This window comes from Mugil cephalus, chromosome 6 (genome assembly GCF_022458985.1).
Source record: "Mugil cephalus isolate CIBA_MC_2020 chromosome 6, CIBA_Mcephalus_1.1, whole genome shotgun sequence".
Classification (NCBI taxonomy): domain Eukaryota; kingdom Metazoa; phylum Chordata; class Actinopteri; order Mugiliformes; family Mugilidae; genus Mugil; species Mugil cephalus.
The window spans coordinates 3,278,765-3,295,743 of NC_061775.1; the positions used below are offsets into that span (position 1 = coordinate 3,278,765).

The following is a 16,979-nucleotide window of genomic DNA, read 5'->3' on the forward strand; positions in this document are numbered from 1 at the left end:
AGCAATTTACTTAGGCTAAAGCTACCTAATGTGGAACTGGAAACACCTGCACAAAACAACCTACCTATCCTGGGTTCATTCACCTCACTCACTGCTAACAATAATGACATTTTGACTAAAGATGTCTACTCTCCCTACACAGATACACTGTACAGCAGCACAGACACTAAGTGGTATACAGTGTACTTTTTTTTACATTTGGCTCTGAGCAAGAACACCAGACTTGTGATTTAGTCATATGGTTTTTAGTGGAGTCAGATGACTATCATCCTGTAGAGTATATCTCTGTTATATTGCTGTTTCAGTCTTGGCCTCTGTCATTACATATGTTCACATTACACAGATGGAGCAAAAAGTAGTTTCTGTTAATGTAACACACATTCAAATCCTCCTATTTCTAAAAAGGCAACACAAAGGGAGTCAGAACCAATGAGCCTCAGTGTTATGACAGCAGTTCTGTGTCCAAACTAACAGTTAGAAGACATATGGCATGGCATATGTCATTTATTATACAGTACAGTATGCATGCAGTTGGCAACATAGAAAGAATGAGGAATAACGTTGTGTATGAGTATAAATGCATCTGTGAGCCTGTCAAGCCAAAAGAGATACAGGGAGTAACACTGTATATCTAAAAACAAAAGCTAAATAAAAGCAGCTGGACTTGTTTTCACCACACATAAAAGTGGCTCCCTCAGTTGGAAGGCTCCACCGAGGCTTGTTGGATGCTCTCAGTCAGCATTGGATTGTGATCTGAGGAGGGACGATCCACAAAACACTAACAGGTTGTTATAAAATGGATTTACTGTATCTGTTGCACACTACACAGCAGTGCTGCACACAAAGAATCAGAAGCATATTAGGATGTGTCAAACTGGTTTGGCACAGCAGTGCCCACCATAGTTATCCACACACAGATAATCTAAATCTAGCTTAAAACACACACAAAGACGTATGACATATGATGATGATGCAAACAAGGTACCTAACTTGCAAGAACTTCCCTCGGTGCAAACAAGTGCTTTTGATATGGATGGATGACGTAATATTAGACTCAGACAGACTTTAATGATCCACAAGGGAGATTGCTTGGACACAGTAGCTTTGTTGTTATTACAAAAAGATGAGCTGTTACACAGCTGGATATAATATGGAATAAAAGGAGTTGTAGGGTTCACTATGGGACAGGAGCTGAATCAGTCTGCTGGAGAATGAGCTCCATCTGACTCTCTAGCGTTTGGTGTAGTAAATGGGATGGATTGTCCGTAATGGAGAGCAGTTTATCCAGTGTCCTCCTGTCCCTCACTGAGACAAACGTCTGATGATCAGACAAGATTTTAAGTCACATACTGTGGCGGCTGTGGTTCAGGAGGTAGAGCCGGTTGTCCACGAACTGAAGGGTTAGTGGTTCGATCCCAAAGTGTCCTGAACCCCCTCCAGTTGCTCCCAGTGTGTGGCACCGGTGTGCGAATGTGTGTGTTTGTGTGACGGAATGGGTAGATGTGTATGTGACTGTAAAAGTGCTTTGAGAAACAACAGGTAGAAAAGGGCTATATAAAAGTAAGACCGTTTACCATTACTACAGTCTGAAGTACATATGTACAACATACAACATATGGAGCCAATCACAAATTTATGCTGCATTACACATCACAAACAGCTTGTAAACAAAGGGCAGATTTCTGCAAGCAATGCTGAATAAAAATGCCAACATCATTAAATTGGCACCTTAAGATTCAATAGGCCAGCTTATTGAGCACTCCCTATTAATTCCCATCCTTAGTGTGCATTAATGCAATTACCACGACCTACTAAACCACACGACAAGACAGCTAATGACTTATGCTTGTGTATCGAACAGGTCAGAGTCTTATTGCAGAGAGGCCCTACATTACATTAACACTCTAATGGAGTCAAAATAACAACTGGATGTCCAGATTAAAGTTAAATGATTGGTGATCCAACAGTGGGACTAAAGACCTCTGCGCTCAATAAAGCAACGCAATCCTGCAACTACCTCGAGGCTGGGAAAACTAGTATGGAGGGCAGGCTCAGTGGTAGGGGCAGAGCTGAAGTCCCTGACATTGGTGGCGCATTTTACTACACTCTACACTACACAGTATACACTCCAGACAGATATATATATATATATAGATTTGAAAGATATTTAAGTTATATAATAAAAAAATATATAATACTGTGTAAAAAATATATGGTACTGGACCACAGCCCATTTGTTTGCTCACAGGAAGACAGGGACAGCACCCTGTCACTGAATGAGCTCGTACAAAATGTTTACGAACCAGAATTTGAATTTCAAATATCATGTCTTGTCAGACTCAGACTAGCACAGTCTGTGTAGACTTACACCTCAAACTCACCTTGGCGACTGATTTTCATAGATCAACTTCTGTTCCAAGCCCTGCGATAGACTGGCGAGCTGGCAGGCGGGTTGGCAGTGAGTTTCATTAAAGGCCCTTAAAACTGGTGATTTGCACTATATAGCTATAGCTACTGGCTATGTAGCTACGGGAACCTAACACCACATGGTGGGTGGGGAGAGACAGAGAAGAAGAAATGCAAACGCGACCACAATAGAAAGAAGGACAGGTGAGATGAAGCAAATCTTAGAAAAGAAGGATAAAAAAAGAAAGCACACAACTATTCAGAACACATTTATCACAGCTCTGTCTGACTGTGAGTCCATGTGAATGGACCATTTTCTTCCACAAAGCGAGACAAAGAGAAGCTGGGGTAAAGAAACTGGTCTAGCTGCATCCCAAGAATGCTTGGATCTTAGAACATCCCCCTAACTACAGCTAACAAATGAACCACACAAGGGTGGAAAACATGAGTGAAAATGCACGGGATATGATGAGCGCGCACAGTGCGGAGCGGCCTAAATGAACTTCGGTTTCCTCTGGCCACTGCACTCTTCACACAATGTTATAAAGTGTCCTTGTTAGACGGAGGAGAGACAGCTGCCAAGTGTGAAGCTTACACAGTGACATTGTGTTCTTGCCTGATGAAAGCCCCTTCACTCTGTCTGTCAGGAGGAAAACAAATGGGACAGACACAGAGAGGAAGAGGAAAAAGATCGAGGGGCTGGTCAAAGTTGCTCTGCGGTGGTCAAGGCCTGAACCACACATTCCAGTTGACCAGAGGAGAGAGTCTGACTGTGACACTCGGCAAACAGAGCTGATTCATGACCCTGCTTTGAAGCTGGTGGTATCTACATCTAAATATGGCTGCTTTAGCTATGATTCACCGTGCTAAAGTCTGCAGAGCAACAACAACTCCAGCCTCATTTATCGCGGTGTGTGAATGTTTCATTCAAAATATTTACAAATGATCAAATATTCACATCATTTAATGATTTATTACTTTTTTTAACCAGGAAACAGTGGGTTCAGGGGGCTTTCACACCTACTTTTGTACAGTAATTTCAGTATTTGTGTGTTCACGGGGCAATTGAGACAAAGCTCAGACATGCCCTCTGCAATGTGCGCTTGCAAACTGTTTTGTGATTGGTCGCGATTTTGTGGGAAATTTGAATTTCATGAAATCCAGAAATAATTGCATTAAAAATGAAATGTTCTGTATATGAACAACATACTTGGTTATTTTTATTTTTTTACTTTATATATTGTCTTCTTTGTTGTGGTTTTCAGCTCAGTCTGGAGAAGGCATACAACGACCTGCCGACAGGATCTCTTCAATAAGCTAATACTACTGATTATTAAAAAAATAAATTATTTGTACTGATGAAAATAAAATGGCCAGTCAATATGCATTATCATTTGTAAAATGCAAAAAGAAAGTAACAAATCAGACAGAGAATATAGAAAGGGAGAGTCTAAAACATAAAATGTGACTAAATAAATCTGAACTGACCGGCTTGCTGTGGACTGAGTGCATGTCAGGCTGGAACAAACCTGCAGGCGGTGGAGTAAACCGTCGCACAAAGTCGTAGGAACAGCTCTGACTCCAGACATGTCATCATCTAAACATATATAACGCAGGTATAGATAATCTGTCATGGTGACAAATTAATTGTCTGCATCCTCTGTAGCGGTCAACGGTAGCGGTGACAGTTTAATGAACCCATAAGTGCTATGTATTTATGACGTATGACACAATGAAGCATACAGGAGAGAGTCCGGTCACGTGCTGGGTGATGGTGAAAGTGCTGCTTGTTCTAAAGGCAATGTGATGATAAATTAGACAGCTGAGTCATGAGAGGAGAGGAGAGGAGAGGAGAGGAGAGGAGAGGAGAGGAGAGGAGAGGAGAGGAGAGGAGAGGAGAGGAAATGCAAGGACTAACAATAGCTAAACAAATAACAACTTCTCGCAATCAGTGTCAAAATTACTAGCAAGTTTCACCTGAGTGGGTCCTTTTTTTGGCTGAATGGATATCACTTCCCTCTAACCGCAGATCCAGTGTCAGGTTTCCCTCTGTGGCTCTAATGCACAACAATGAGCGGGAGCTTAGGGGAAAGTGATCCAGGATATGTGGTTAGAAACCTTGTCAAACCTCAGGCTGCTTTTACATTTAGAACAACAGCAACGGATGAGGTGCCACTCATCTCAGTGGCAAACTCACTGCGGCACTGCTCTTTCATTCAGTATAAACGTGCCATAACTCACTTGCCATTTCATTAGCTATGCTAGTAAGAAAAAGAATGCATTCTAATGTAACACATTAAATCTTCAGGAGTGTTCAGTTTATACTGAAACACCGTGAGAAAGATGCTCATTCAACTGGATGATCATTTGGGAGGATGCAGTTTGTGGTGCTGTTAAACTGGATTGAATTAAACATGTGTGTTTCTGTAGTTTAGCCTAGCCTGAATAAAATTGAGTTGTCAGTATAACAGAAATATGCGTCAGCTCAACACAACACAATTCAACATTACTACAAACCACAGCCTCTAAGATAAAAATTTCAAAACCTTCATGAAGCTTTAGATTTGACTATGGGAAGGCTTTCATGAGAGCAGCGATGAACTGGTGACCTCAGGGCGCTTACTGGTGCACTTTCCAAATGCATGCATGACACTCTTGGATGCAACATTAAAAACGTAGAGAACAGGGGTAGCATGTTGTGTGAGAGCATGTGTCCTTTATGCATGTGGGTGGGTGTGTGCAGTATTAATGAATGGCTGCTGCGTGCTGAATCAGCAGTCTAGAGCCCCTCAGCCCTACACTCAAATCCTTCCTTCCTCTAGCCACCTCTTCCTCATTTGTGAAATTCAGTCTCCTTTCGCCGTCATTTTGTCTGTGCATCTTCACTAATTTTATGCAATCACCTCGATGCTCGTGCATTCTCTCGTCGGTGCACATGCAACCTGACAAAACAGAAACAGCTGCATCTGATACTTTACACTCATTGCAAACCTTCAGATGAGGCAAATGGAGACATAAACTTGTTTGTACAGAGGACATTAAAAAAGAGGAAGGAATAGTTCAACTCTGATGCTTGTGTGACATTTAGACTTCACCATGCTGCATTTCTTCAGAGGAGCATCTTTCCACTTAAGTTTAGTTCTCTTTTGTAAAGTCAGTAGATGACACGTAATGATGAAAAAAAAGTAGGGCACAAATGCTCAAATTAAACACAATATGTGTTTAATTTGATCTGAACATGTGCTGCTGGGGCTAACTGAAGCATGAAACGCAATGAGAGATATGATTAAAAAAAAAAAAAACAGTCAACCACACTTTACTTCACACAGGAGTCCTCCCCACCCCCAACGCACTCATCTTAACTCAACAAACACCATTCTCACACGTGTGATCATTGTTGGATGTGAAACCTGGTTTTAGTCCTTTGGGTAAACATGGGCGCACAAAGTCTGACGCATATAGAACAGAGAAATGCAGATAGAATTTGATCTTCATCACAAGTTCCGTAAAGAAAACATTTCTTATAACTGCAAGCAGAAGATGCAGGTTTTAAAGTGGGTCAACTTTCATTCTTCAGACATGTCAGTAAGTAACAAAACAGGAAACTATTTTTATCTGTCAGTCTTTGGCTTTGAATCCCAGAAATGCAGAAAACTCTTACATCTGAAATGTCCCATTGTAGATTATTTTACAAGACTGACCAAATGATTAATTGCTGCTTTACATGTCCTTCACTTAAATTATATTAATATGTCTTTGGTGCTCCTTTCTTTGTGCTCCATAGTACAACAAAGGGAACAACGTTCATTCAGATCAAATCAGGGTCCTCATAGGGATAAGATTACACATCCTTTGTCTGCTAATGTCTAAGCTAACATTTGATCTCTATAAGGTTTCATGAGCTATGAAACTAATCAAGTGTGTGTTCTCATGATTGTCTCTGCAATGGCTTATTATCCTTGTGACAGCTTAGCAGTTTTACTCCAACTCAGAAACCACAGCAGCTGTATAACGTTTTAAAAACCATATATTCAGTATTCAGTTTAATACTGACGGTATTAAACGCTCTGCGGTATGCTTAATGTCTAACTTTACAAGAGACAAAGCATTCTGTTTTGTTCCTAGTCAATGCACTGCCCTCAAATAAGACCTCAAACTATGCCGTTCGGACAGGATTTTGTGAAGAAAAAAAAAGAATTTTAATGACCATTGCAAACAAGTTACAGCGAAATTTAGTTCGGCAGCAAGCTACAACATATCTACACATCCAGCTGCCTTTCTTGAACGTTTCTGGATATACCATGACCTGGATGACTGAGAACCTTCACAGACATGTTGAACAAAGAAATAACTTGATTTAGCTCTGTACTGACCCAAAATTAAACCTTTCGTCTTTATCACTAATGTAAGCACTGTAAAGGTGGTGTAACTAAAGGTGGTGTAACACATGCAACCAAGGGCACGCTGTCGGATTTCTCAACCTTCATTCCAAATCCTTCACAACCTTTTATTATCCAGGCCTCATACAGTCAATCCCATGATGCTCCATATGCCTCAGTAAGTCAGTCTGACACACATCTACAACGTAAAAGGGACAACTGCCCTCGTACTTTGCATTCTCTGGTCACATCTGGCTTGGCACATGGGGCCCTGAGCTCTAGTATGCTGCTCTAGCATCACCGTCTACCATGTGCGGTCACTCCACCCCCACCCACCACGATGGCAGAATAACGAACCACGGGCTATCTGTGGAAAGGGAGAGAGGGATCCTCCCCGGCAATACCAAAGGGGGTGGAGGTACTCAAGCCTCAGATGAGTGAAGGGAATATAGGAGACCTGGGCACTGGGCCAATCTGTCGGAGCGCATCAAGAGATGGAGAGATGAGCTGTTATCAGGCTGCTTTTAGAGACAATTCAGTTCTGAAGGTGCACATTTGTCAGAAATAAAAAAAAAAACAAAAACTGCATGATTTATTACTTGATGGTAGCAGCTAATGTGTAGTGTAAATCAGTAAGCAGGACTGGCTGGAGATATATTGGATTTTTATGTATCTATTTTAGTGAATTAGCTGCATTCTATGTGTGTGAGACCAACATAGATAGGAGAGGAAAGATGCATCACTTGCTATTGAATCAATGTTGTTCTAAATAATGTTCTGCCAAATAACCACATCTAAAATATGTATACCATTTAAGAGAATTTAATTTAACAGCATGAATCTATCTCATCTGTTCACATGTTTGCTCAACACCAGTGTAGATAAGGGTGTTGACTATCTAACATGCACACATGTCTCCCTGCATGTTCAGACTATGTGCTCTGAACTACATAGCAGCCACCATATGTCTAAAGGTCTGACACGAGCATGTTTCTCTTACCCTATATGACCTGCCACCATCTTGAATAGCTCTCTAGACTCAAGTGAGAATCTGTGGGATATTGTGCGACCAACAGCTGCGAGTCAGGCTATTTTTTATTTTTACAGTGTTTCTTGTTCCTTCTTCTTAAACCTACGCCTTAACGTCTCTTATATCCATCCCCATCTCAGTTTAACACCCTCATGTCTAGTATGGTCTGCACCCAGCGTGTGTGCTCAGAGATGCGGGGCCACACTCGTGCAGCGCTGGGGTTTCAATTAGATATTCTTCTCTCCAAAGACCATTAATTAATTAAGGATGTAAATAAATGAACCCTGGTGAGATGGGGTGTGTGGTGTGGATCTCTGTGCGCGTGTGTCACCCACCTGAAACAGACATTCTGTCAGTCCTCGCCTGACCTGCGTCCACAAAAAGGCGCAAAAGAAAAACAGGGCGATCTCGGTCCAGGTAATGTAGGCATTATCCAAGAGAGTCCGTTTGGAGAGCTCCAGACCGCAGTTGCTACAGTCTCTCCATGCGCCCAGAATGACGGTGGACGCTTTGGTGATGAGCTCCAAGTATCCTGGCATGGGCTCCACTTCCACCGGCCCTGCGCTCCCGGCGTGACCATCCATTGTGGCGCGGCGCAGAAATAACAGAAACGGGATAAATTACCCCAACAGATGGAGTCCAGCAGAGTCCAGACTGCGCGACTGATTGGTCGGTCAGCTTGCTAGCTCAACTAAAACAAGCTTATCTAACCAGCTTAACGTTACCCTCTTCAGTAGCCTAATTCTTTGTTTTCCAAATTAAGACATGGGCCCTTTCTTGGCGTTGAGGACAGTTTCATGAATGATAGCAGGGCCCACCAGGTCTGACCAGACACACCGATTGTGTGGCTGGATTTGATAAATCACACAAACCAAATCGTGAATAGGTTTTGATAATCAATTTGGGCCATTCGCGTCAGTCTGCTGGGGGTTTCTTCTGATCATCATTCCGCTACGCACACGGCTCATCTGCGGCAGCAACGCGTCCCCGTTAGCCGCCTAGCTAAATCTAACGCACACAATAGTGGATGGACCAGCATTGGCAGCGGCGTCCAGGCTAGCTGGGTACCTGAATGAACCGGCCTATACCGTGACTGAGCGCACATATATCAACCAATTCAACGTGAGCTCCAGCGTTTCCGCCGCCTTTCTAGCGCCAAGCCCGGCCAGACGATTGAGCCGCTTCACTGTCTCACTGACGCCGTCTCATCCTTGTCCGTTACTCGCCTTATATAACGGCTCAATGCCGCTTCGTCCGTTGGTGCGGATTCCTGGCGAACCGGCACGAGGACGGAGGTTATTCCAAGCGAAAAATAAAAGGAGAAATAGGAAAATTATCCCGAGGAGAGGCTGCCTTCTCCTGCTTTTCTTCTCTGACCGGTCAACGTGTCCGAAAATGGGTCTGACGAGGCTCGGCACTCCTCCGTGGATCAACTGGTGCGCTGAAAGGGAGACAGCTCCGCGACGTTTAAGAGAAAAGCGGAAAAAAGGCGCAGGGGGCGTGACGTAGTCTGGACCGCTATCTTCTTTTTGAACCCTCTGCTTGGAGCACCGGGGACTAGACGGATGACTTATTAAAGAGACAGTGCTCAAAGGCCAAGCATCACACACGGGACTTTACAAAGTGTCAGAAAGCAGTTTAAATCTTCTTAGGATTTCTTAAACTCAAATGCACACAGAAAACACAGCCCAGGTATTAAAGATTTATTATCATTTCAGAGGAATGCTTACATTGAACATGCATGTTGCTTCTGTAAGAGAAATGCAGAGAAAACATGACTTGTAGCCAGACTTTTCTGGTAAGAAAATCAATACAAATACACATACTCACTACCCAATTCATTAGGTACAACAGTGAAAACTAATAATAACAGTCCTGCACTAAATCTTATCTTCATGAAGGTATTCAGTATTTAGCATTTGTTTCAAATATCTGAAAGAGCTGTTGATTCAATTGTATAATCATTTTGAGAGTTACAGTATGTGGTAGTATTGAATTGTGTTGACATAGGTTTCTATTATATTGAGAGTCCCATTTAAAGCATCCTCGCAGACTTTAATTACCACCTTTCCTACTCTTTTACAGTCTTGAATTGGATTTTGTGCAAGATTATTACATCAGAATTCATTTTCACTAGTGTACCTAATGAACTGGCAAGTGAACGCATAAAGATATGAATGGATAAGAAAGGAAATTAGGATTTCTAGTGTGGTTGAGCCAAACTTTCCAAGTAATAATATCAAAACAAATGCATGTAAATAACTGAGAGAGGGTTGTCTTCATCACATTAAACTACAGTCCACGGTTGAGTTGCCTCAGTAAATGTTTTATGCAGTGGCGGTGGGAGCGTACTGCATCGTTAGTCTGTCAAACTCATTCTCCTGGAGGAAGACAAAGAGCAGAGGAAACAGTTAAGGACCAGAAAAATAACATGTGACCATAGGAACAGCTGTGCATCGCATGGTTTGTTTGTTAACACTCTGCCCCAGCTTTGGTGTGTTTATGTACATATGCACTGTTGTGTAATTATAACCCAGAGAGTGACAAAGGCTAAAGATTCAGAGTTTAATGCTCCCACTGGCGTTGATTCAGGAACACATGCTGCCATGCCATCACAACAACTAGGTCAGGTAATTAAAGTACAAGAGAGTTAAGTACATAACTAGGGACATAACACAGGATAGAGGCGTTCCTGGGAATGAAAATGATTTATATTACCTTGGCTAAATAATCTTTGAGGAATGGGTGGGCTCTATGTGCATCTTTCAACTGGGAGAGGTACCGGTTGGTCACCTGAGGAAAAGACAACATCGTACAGCTCATAAAAAAACAAATACTAGTGAAAGTTGTGGGATTGTTTGCTCATATTGCCAGCAACTATCCATCAAACATGATTAAACCACAGCTAAAATGTCCTGTGTTAAATCCTTAATAAATAATACACACAGCAGGTTGTGAATATTTAATGCTGTAGAGATGAAAATGTGCTACCGCTAGAACTATGGGTTGGTATGACTTGTAACACAGGTACTTCACATATCACTGATGGAAACTGTTGAAATAGCTTTGTGCTATTAAGAATGTAAGACCTGTTAAAAGCTGATGACAACAGAAGGACAACACAGTAATTTGCACTTCTATTATTATAGGGCAAACAATCTGGGTTTAATTCTAGACAAAAAAAATCATTTTAAATCTCTTTAACGTGTACTGGAGGAGATGGTGTTTTTAGGCAATTGTCAACTTAATACCAGCTGACCTTGAACAAGAGGCACTAATCAGTTTTTATAACAGGTGGAGATGTGTTAATGACAACTCTGAGTTAATAGTCCACATGCTATCACCATGCTATCAAGTCCATCACATGTAAGGAAGATAACTGGGTCCTTTATCTCATGAACTCTGAGTTTCATGTTGTATAATGCACACATGCATCATTAAGCGAGTAGATATGACATTCCCTCTGATAATGGACACTACAGGAATTCTTGGTTTAATCAGAGTAAACACATAATGATGCTGAGAAGTGCATATTGGATTTTTAAGCAACAGAGGTTTCTGAGCAAAGTGGTTTCAAGCCACTCTGTCACCGAGGATGAGTGTGTTCATAGGAAACTGATAAAGCGATGATGTTAAAACAGTGTCCTTGTTAACAGCTTTGAGTCCAAAGTCTCACCTCGGGAGCTTTGCCCAGGTGCTGTGTCAGCACTATGAGGTTGATCAGCGTCTCAGGGTGGCTGCTATCCTGATAGGGGTGAAAGAGAAAGACAAGACATGAACAGAAAGCAATAGACTTGTTCTGAGAAATGTAAAAGGAGACGTGGAAACTAGACACCGAAAGGCAAAAGCCCTGTCTATTTCGAATTTTTCACGTACGAAAAATAACCACATAAAATGACCTCAGTTTCCAGTGTCAGAAGTCGAGTAGTCAACCAGCTGTTGCAAGTAGCTGCAGTGATCCAGTCTAATGCTACATTGTGGCATTTAAATTAAAGTGTGAGAGAATTATGAGTGTGTATTTAAATGTGTAAACATGATGATTTTGTTTTCATTCCATTTATCAAGATAAAGTCATTTGGTTGGTTTTGTCTAAACACAATATGAACTGTGAAAGTTATATTATGTTTCTGTTCTGTTTTGTCTGTTTAGTGAGAGACAACATTAATGGATAACCATAGCCTTGTAAAACATTAACCAGTTAACACTTTAGGATGAGACCGACACAGAGGAGAACAAAGCTGGGGTTTACCTAATGAAACAGTATTACCGGGTTGTCCAGATAACAGACAGGATATGTAAAGCATGCTATAAATACATTAACAGTGAAGAATAATTTCAATATAAACTATATTTGAAACTACAGAGCAAAATTAAAATGCATTATCCAAGATGTCAATAGATGGTTAATCGAGTACAAGAACTTTGGAATAACAAGCAGTATGTGCTGCCATCTGCTGTTACAACGAAGCAAATGATTTCTTTATTTCCTTCACAATGAAGAAAGCTCCAACAGAAGGCCTCATATCTGATACCTCAGATATCGCTGCACTACTACAGAACCAAGAACCTCAATGTTTTACATGTGTGCGTAATGACATTGGCACAAACATTAAGTTATTATTTATCGATCACCATACTGATCTGTTAGTTAGACCTGCACAAAGCTCAGACTCTAAAAATATACCTAACTTAACCACACAAGGCTCCTCATACAGCAACATGACAGCATCTATAATTATACACATTTGTGTATGCATATTAAATACATATTTAGATGCATCTATTTTTTAGTAAATTAATAGCTACAAGGACAGAAGATCTGGTTTTGAATGAGCCAATTAATGTGAGAAAATGAAAACCAAAAATAGTCATAAGCCCAAACTGTCCTCTGACCTTATCAAGTGCTTCCTGTAACACTCCCTCAGCCTCCTCCCACTTGTTCTGAGCCATGTAGCAGGCTGCCTGCCCGTTGAGAAGCAACAGTGTAGATGAGTACTTGTCAGACATCTCTTGGAAAATGTAGTAGGCATCCTGAAGTTTCTCTCCGCCCTAGAACAAGGACAATGTTAGTATATTCTGAAAAGTCAATAATAGGTGCATAGTTAAAGCTGTTTCTCGGTTTTGTTTGTTAATGGTGTTGTAGGTATGTACTGCTGCTATATGTGCAATTTAAATGGGACACAGTCCATCTGCCACCTGCCATACTTTGATTGATTTAGCATTAAAATACACTGAGAGTTACAAGTTACAAACTAAATGTGAACAATGACAGCAAAGATGATATATGAAAAGGGATTGAACTCATCTGGTCTACAGACACAGGCAGTCGTCTAGTCCCTCTACTTTATGTAGAGGGAATTCAATGATACTGCATTTACTCATAAATCTAACCACTTGTGTGGTGCGATGTTACAAAAATGAATAAACACTCCATACCACAGCAATATTAACCCAGGCTGTGGCTAGTTGGGTTAGAGTAGCATCCTCATCCTGCTCTTGCATCTTCTTCAGCTCTTTCCTGTCAAAGAAAAAAATGTCTTTTAGAGGAGCAAATTTAAACCATGTATACATTTGTCAATGTGAATATTTAGTACATTGTAGGATATTTAATTTTTTAACAGTGATGCAAGTAGATATTCTACATGAGTCCTAAAATAATAGATAATTTTCCAAATCAATGCAAATGATATACCATCATGTTTTTTGCGTAAGGCCATTAAAGTACCACATACCTTGCCAGGTCGACACGATCCAGACTCAGAAGCACCTGAATACTCATGGCCATACTAATGAATAAACAAATGATTAGGGTCAGTTTCATGCTGCGGTCGCCAACATGCAAACAAACCAATAAACCAATGAACCAATAGAGAATGATGTTGAACAGAATGCAGCACACAACACTTCACAAAGCAAAAGAAAAGGACTCATATTAACGGAAAACTGTTTATAAACAACCCTTTAGTTTGTGGTGTTGATTACTCATGAGTCTTTCTATTATATTTTGCAAAATGCTCAACAAATAGTATCAATTACGTTTTATGCAAATGTATGTAGTTAATGTCTGCATCTAAGCAATCACGCAAATTTGGTCAGCAAAGACTACAGGAATAATCAATGCAGGTACGTCTCTTAAATTCAATAGTTTTATATAATAATCACAAAAATCAGGATAAATTACAAAAGGTTATTTTTTTAAATTGTAGTTTTGTCCATCTGTATAGTGAAATAAAAAGAGTGAAAATTTGGAGACTTCTTACCACTCCAGGCTTTCTCCTTGGTGCAGAGTCCTGAGAGCAGCGTCCGAGTTCATCTCGTGAAAGTAGATGGAGGCAGCCATGAGGAGGAAGGTGGTGTTGGCGGCATCCACACTTTTTGCCATCTTTTTGTCCAAATCAGCAACAATAGCATCCCTGAGCAAATAGTTTCGATGGTGAAATACAAACCAACCACTTTTGAAGACTGAAAATAATCAGTATCAGCAGAACAGCTTAATAAGTTTTGCAGTTCTGGTAATGAAGGCCTGAATGTACACTAATCAGCCACAACATTAAGAACATTAAAACCAGGGCAGGTGAATGACTGTCATTGGGCGAGAGGTGGGGTACACTTTGGACAGATCTCCAGTCTATCACAAAAACATGTAAACTCTACACAAAATGGCCATGGTCGGCCTGGACTCGAACCCATAACTTTCAATTACAATGCGATGTTCTACTCGGACATCTTTGGTACCAGCATTCATGTGATGTTAGAGTCTCCTAAACATTGTAGCTAACGAGGCACCCCCATTGCAACAACACTCTCCAGCTGCTTACAACAGTTAAAAAATACATGGAATAAATGGATAATAGCCCAAGATGTTGACCTGACTTCCAAACAACCGAATACTCAAAACTGATCAAAGATCTGCTGGAGCAAACCCCATTCTTAGAGGCCCATCCCCTCAACCCTCTATGACCCAAACTTGACAGCCAGAGTTGCATGTTCTCCCTGCGCCTGTGTAGGTGTCCTCCCACAGTTCAAACAAATGCTCATTAAGTTAACTGATGATATTAAATTTTAAGTGGTTGTTTGTCTTTCTGTCTTTATTTGCTCTGTGATTGGTGACTGGTGACCTGCCCATCCACAGCGACCCCTAGAGCATAAGAGGTTGATGAATGAATGTTTTGAATGGACACCTGAAGAATATTGGGCAGGTGGTATTGATGTTGCTGGCGACCATTGTATAAGAATAATAAAACTTGGTCAGTTCATGTACTGATGTAAAGCTGGTGAAGCACAATGACAACAAGTGGAATATGTCCCCTATAGATCGTCTTACTGTTAATATCAGCTCGTACCTCTTGTTTTCGCTGGACAGATACTCCGCAAACATCTTTACAGCCTGAAGCTCAGGAGGAGAATTGGCCTTGATGTCATCCAGAACAACAGCATACTTCCTCTGCGATAACAAAGAACATAACAAGTCGGTGTGAGGAGGAGGTTTTTATTCTGTCAGGTAAATGTGACATCGATTAAAAGTACACCGCAGTTAGTTACCAAAAGAAAATGGCAGTCTAGCTTACCTGGGCAATGTATGCTCTGTACAAAAACATGTCCCGCTCCGTTTCTTTCTCTGGTGATGACGGCTTCACAGAACAAAACACACATTACACTTTAGTCCTGAATTCAATTCAGTAGGAGAAATATTAGCTGATACAGTTAGCATCATAGCTACACAAACGAAGCGTACGATGCTGTTAGTGAAAGAGGCACACAACGATTAATTTGGTACATTATAACACACCCAGAAGCTTCAAAGTGTTACCTACCTTCACCTTCTGAGCCTCATTAATACACTGTTGATAACTGCCAATGTAATATGCATTTTTAACATCGAACAGTTCATCAACATCTCCCTGCTGCGCCGCCATGTTGATCACACAACTTCCTGACACGTAGCAAAAACACGTCACCGTCCTGCGTTCTACTGAGGATTATGGGAATAGTAGTTGAAGCTGAAACCCAAGCGAGAACATAGTGAGAACTTGCTGCGTGATAAATTAATAACATATGCGGATGTAATATACCATGGGAAATATAATGTGTAAAGTTTTACATTCTTACATAGGTACAAGAAGACATTTTGAACCATGAATATTCAACATTTATGACCCGTACTCTAAAGATGTTTACACAGTGATAGGTTAACTTAAGACTAACTGAACTAGGTGCATAACCTGGTGAATGTATTCTCCCCAACCTTCCCATCAATTACAGTTATATGTTGTAAACAAAATGAATGTTTGCAACATACATTTAAATATCACAAACATCATGACCTCATGGATGAAAAATCACATTAATTATTATTATTATTATTATTATTATTATTATTATTATTATTATTATTATTATTAGCCTTTATTTAACCAGATAGATCCCACTGAGATATAAAGACCTCTTTTCCAAGGGAAGCCTGACCAAAATAAAAACACACCAGGACTAAGACTTGGGTTTTACATTAAAACAAGAACAAATACGAAAAGTAGCTGCTCCAATGTCTTTCATGCGGGTTTTCAAAGCTCCAAGGGTGATTAGTTCCTTTAACTTTAAAGTTAACTGAAGGGAGTCCCTAGTATCAGGTGCAGAGCACTTAAAACAATGTTTACCAAATTCAGAATGAGATTTGGGCACATACAGCACAAATCAAATTAAATATGTTTTTGATACTCTTGCACATTGCACAGGTTTATTCAGGATATTTCCCCATCTAATGGCATCACACCACTAGAGGACGCTCCAGATCAATTTCACCACTACAGGTGTCTCAAATAACAAAAAATTTAAAATTGTGACAAAGACTTGCAGCGACACAAGTCTAACAATAACATATGTAGGATGCAAACATTGATCAGTAAATAAAATATTGGTACAGTTTAATAAATAACAATGAGAATTACACGAGGTTGGCAGCTCAAGTCCAAAGAAACAAAAACGTCTGAAACTTGACAAAGAATAACAATCAGAAAGCTATAAAATAAACTTAGTGTTTACATAACAATGGAAGAAGGATATGACTTCGGGAATTCCCGTGTCCTCATTAAACAGATGAGGAAAAACTTCCTCTGTCTTGAAAACATCCGCTGACATTTTTTTTCTCTCTTTCTCTAACAACGAAA

General features: G+C 40.5%; 2 protein-coding genes across 3 annotated transcripts in view; both read right to left on the bottom strand.

Annotated features, from left to right (window-relative positions):
* cers1 (ceramide synthase 1) overlaps positions 1 to 9,377 on the bottom strand; it is a 28,007-nt gene extending 18,630 nt beyond the window's left edge. Inside the window, exon 1 of one of the 2 annotated variants that reach the window (XM_047587339.1) lies at positions 8,151 to 9,377. In XM_047587339.1, the coding sequence (XP_047443295.1) occupies positions 8,151 to 8,399 (249 nt within the window). In that variant the 5' untranslated portion in view covers positions 8,400 to 9,377. The remainder of the gene's footprint in view (positions 1 to 8,150) is intronic. The other variant, XM_047587340.1, reaches the window with a different exon arrangement.
* A 126-nt stretch (positions 9,378 to 9,503) lies between these two features.
* Positions 9,504 to 15,796, bottom strand: cope (COPI coat complex subunit epsilon). The gene is made up of 10 exons (XM_047587341.1): positions 15,630 to 15,796; positions 15,384 to 15,446; positions 15,159 to 15,259; positions 14,076 to 14,228; positions 13,548 to 13,601; positions 13,252 to 13,333; positions 12,709 to 12,864; positions 11,492 to 11,560; positions 10,534 to 10,608; positions 9,504 to 10,196 (listed from the first exon to the last, which is right to left on the bottom strand). Exons 1-10 carry the CDS (start codon positions 15,729 to 15,731, stop codon positions 10,143 to 10,145), a joined length of 909 nt encoding a protein of 302 aa, XP_047443297.1. The 5' UTR covers positions 15,732 to 15,796; the 3' UTR covers positions 9,504 to 10,142.
* Between the last annotated feature and the right edge of the window lie 1,183 nt (positions 15,797 to 16,979).

Bases quoted from the DNA above. Each gene is read 5' to 3' on its own strand.
- cope (XM_047587341.1), bottom strand. From the start codon at position 15,731: ATGGCGGCGCAGCAGGGAGATGTTGATGAACTGTTCGATGTTAAAAAT. The intron at 15,447-15,629 runs GTAGGTAACACT...TGTTCTGTGAAG, and splicing joins ATGAGGCTCAGAAGGTGAAG to CCGTCATCACCAGAGAAAGA. The intron at 14,229-15,158 runs GTACGAGCTGAT...CTATTTGCTCAG, and splicing joins CTGTCCAGCGAAAACAAGAG to GGATGCTATTGTTGCTGATT.